The sequence below is a fragment of the Opisthorchis viverrini genome (genome assembly GCF_000715545.1).
Source record: "Opisthorchis viverrini unplaced genomic scaffold opera_v5_76, whole genome shotgun sequence".
Lineage (NCBI taxonomy): Eukaryota > Metazoa > Platyhelminthes > Trematoda > Opisthorchiida > Opisthorchiidae > Opisthorchis > Opisthorchis viverrini.
The window spans coordinates 429,432-432,959 of record NW_008751730.1 but is presented as its reverse complement, the minus strand read 5'-3'; the positions used below and the strand labels follow the sequence as shown (position 1 = coordinate 432,959).

Below are 3,528 nucleotides of genomic sequence, written 5' to 3'. Positions count from 1 at the left end.
TGAAGCGCATACCAAACCGCGAGGCAGAATTATTTAGATTATTTAGTATTGTTTGCAATGCCACGGGGTCAGATCCTAGAAGAGCTATGTCGTCTGCGTACTCGATGTCTGTGAGCGGAGGCCCAGGGAGCACTTCGACCCCACAGGCATTAGAGGCATTACAGGCTGTGTTTATGCAGTACTAACTTCCAAAATAACTGGAGTCGTCTAACTACATGCTGTCCTCCAACAGTGTGATAGCCACAGGCCCAAATTGATCGCATCACCACCAGTCTAATTCGGATTGGCACAAGCAGAGAGGTGATTAACCTTTGATCTGGAGGAGGTAGGATAGCCCAACCTGAAGCCAGCACCTTGTCGTGGTCGAGCTCCAGAATTACAATGATCCTGTGGGCTATGCTGACCGGAACGCAATAAGGTCCAAACATCTTTGAAACCAGAGTCTGGTGCTCCTCAAAAGGCACCTGCTGTGCGCATCGGCCTTAGGGGCAAGGCAGTAGTACTTTACTCTCTGCTGCTTCAAGCCAGGTGAGCCCCTCGCAGCCGAGCAAGTCACACTGTTTAGTCATTGGCTCACCCTCAAAAAAACAACAACCGCTGCTTTCGGGTCAAACGTTTGGGTCAGAGGCTAGGAGTAGGGTCCCCGAATAAAACCCTACATCCACCCACTGCATTGTGCGTCAGACTTTGGAGTCAAGGGCTCAACATGGGATACCTCAATCAAAATCACTCTTCCACCTGGACGACCGGGAAATACCACTTGCCCTCACAGGCCCTTATTCAATGAATCCTCCCCAAAGCCCCCCACCCAAGTCTTTCTGACTCCTGAAGCTGTTAACTACCCAAACAACCCTTGGTAGCTAAGCTTCTGCCCAGTAAGTGAATTCAAAATATCTGTCTCACACTGCGGCTTTCAACATCCGTTCACCGTATAAAATGGGGAAACATGTAGCTCTCGCACAGGTCTTGTTCTCTCTTGCAATCGATGAATGTTATGCATCTGAAACACAAACAAGGTCCCAGTTCGATCACTCATCTCAAACCGCTCGGTACGAACCCAGAGTTATCGCATGCATTCTTCGTGCACTGGTGATCCTGAGGCATTGGCTTGTGGTGTCCATGGTGTAGTTGTGCTTAGCCTCAGGGCTGAGTGCGCTTTACTGGACTGCATTCCGGTTAACAGTCGCCATTACGTGGCTGAGTTGACTAATTTAATCAGAATCAATGCATCATTAAATGGTGTTGTTTGTAGTGCCAGCGTACGTTGCGGCAGACGACGGCTCAGTGTCTAACGCCTGCTTCGGTTAGCGTGAACGACATACATCGTGATTCTCGTACGAATGTCCTTCCCCTCGCGAAATCTGGAAGAAGCTCATATTGGAGACCGAATTTGGGTTGACGCTCACTGCGTAGATAAAAGGCAACAACCTATTCAGTTATTTGTTTTACATTTCTTCCGTGGAGCCTTACGTGGTGCCATTCAGGGATGTCCTAAGCCTCCTTTTCTCTTTAACTTCTCCATGGGTGTGTCGCCCCTAGGGGATCGAAATAAACTTGGGGTATTCACGAACAGTGAGTACGCCAATGATATTACGCTTCCTCTGCCAGACCCTTTAGAAAAGCAAACTATTTTAAATAGCCTAAATAACCCCACAGCACAGTTGGGTATGCGCTTCGCACCTGTAAAGTATTATATGTTACCGCAAGATTGGGTGGAATAAAACCCAAACCTCATGCTTGCAAGTGAACCGATTGATGTTGATAAGCTTGTTTATCTCGACAGCTTCATAAGCGCCGGTAAACTGGTGTAGGATGAAGTCACTTTCCGAATGGAAAAGGCCAGAGCAGCGTTCATCAACCTCTGACGTTTGTAGAGGCGACGTGGCACCCATTTGGCTCAAGAGTAGTGTACAAGGACACGGTAGGCTCTGTCCTACTTTACGTCCTACCATATGTGCCTGAGGCGTTGCGTCGGTCTGGTGGGAGCATCAGATCAGTGGTGTCCAGGTAGATCTGATGTATACCGTCTGGTGAACTAGGGTCTCCCAACGATACTTTTGCGGGTTTACAGATACTCAGACGCGTTTATCTTGCGGTTGGAAGATGACTAGCGCTATCCGTGACAATAGGCTTAGAAAGGAAAAACCATCTAAGAAACGATAACTGGTATTTGGAAAAGTGTTGATGACAATACGACCAGGATAGCTAAAATGACGTGGGTTTTTATGTGAATAGTTTCTTGGTTTTTGAAAAAACTGAGTCAATGTGACACAGTCGAACCTATAGAGAGTAGTTCAAATATAATCTTTAGCCGTAAAGACCACTTACTTGTCGTACATTGGTTACGGCTGCCACAGTTTAGTTCACCATTGATTTGGAGAGATGGGAGTAGATAGCTACACACTGAAGTGGGGCGACATGGCTGTGGTTGGAGCGTGAAGTTACTGACCGCAAGGTCCATGAGTCAAACTCGGCCTCTGCATCTCGACTTCTCCTGTCTAGGTTTGGGCAACCTGGCAGTATCCCAGGCTTCGTAATTCCTTCGCGTGGCGTGTAAGCTACACACCCAAGAGGTGTTACAACTGAACGATTGTCTTTTTCTTCTTTATCTTGTTGGAACGAGTAGTTCATTTAATAGATACGTCAATACAGGGATATCGGTGAACTTTTCACTCGGTCAATCGGAAAAGGAAGCTATGCAATGAAGGAAACAACTTAGGCGCATGCACGCATTGGGTGCACAACTGAGCCATGTTTGACATCTCCAACCACTGACGTGATTCGTCCTTGGGTCCCCATCCAAGGAATCGGCAATGATCAACGAAGCTAAGTTTGCTGGTAATGTTTTTCTATATTTTGCTACCAAGTCATTGCCTGACCTCCTCTGTCTCGTTTCCACCCTTCGTGTGGTTGTAGGAAAAGGGCCGTTCGAGGAATTCGACCGACAGGCATACGGATCAAGTGATCAAGTCGTTGCGACCTATAGAGAATGATCATTTCATTTACTGTGAGCGAGTTATTTCTTCCAAAAACCATTTGAGGTGCTTCAGCATTGATGACCCGGTGTTCCCAACGGACACGGGCAATGCTTCGAAGACATCGATAGTCAAACACTGAAGGTTTTTTGACGTCCTCATTGCGCAGCGGTCAGACTTCTGACCTCCATTGGAATATGGAACACACCACAGCATCGTAAACTCAGTTCGCCTAGACCACATGTGAGGCAGTTTCAGGAAAGCTGCCCTGGCATTTCCAATCCGGAGAGAAACCATCATCATCGACAGCATGACATCAGTGTGCAACACCGATGATTCACTGCCGTACCGCCATGATTTATTTGAAAGCCTTTTTGTAGAGAAAAGAATAAAGGTGGATGAGGGAGGAACTTAGTGCTAGCTTAACACAATCATTCCGAGGTGCCTACACCTCCAGGCACTCACTCAGGCAATCTGGATAGAAACTGACAACAAGAACGCCACTGACATCGGTTGGCAGCCATATCTTGTAGTGTCTCCAACCAGGCACAGT

General features: G+C 47.3%; 2 protein-coding genes across 2 annotated transcripts in view; one reads left to right on the top strand and one right to left on the bottom strand.

The window, feature by feature from the left end:
• T265_04450 (hypothetical protein) overlaps window positions 1–3,528 on the bottom strand; it is a gene marked incomplete at both ends in the record, with an annotated part of 16,409 nt that overhangs the window by 8,367 nt on the left and 4,514 nt on the right. The window lies entirely within an intron of this gene.
• The window catches only part of T265_04449 (hypothetical protein), a gene marked incomplete at both ends in the record, with an annotated part of 5,303 nt that continues 3,508 nt past the window's right edge, over window positions 1,734–3,528 (top strand). The window contains 2 exons of the mRNA XM_009169198.1: window positions 1,734–1,797; window positions 3,266–3,351. Coding sequence (XP_009167462.1) covers window positions 1,734–1,797; window positions 3,266–3,351 — 150 coding nt within the window. The remainder of the gene's footprint in view (window positions 1,798–3,265; window positions 3,352–3,528) is intronic.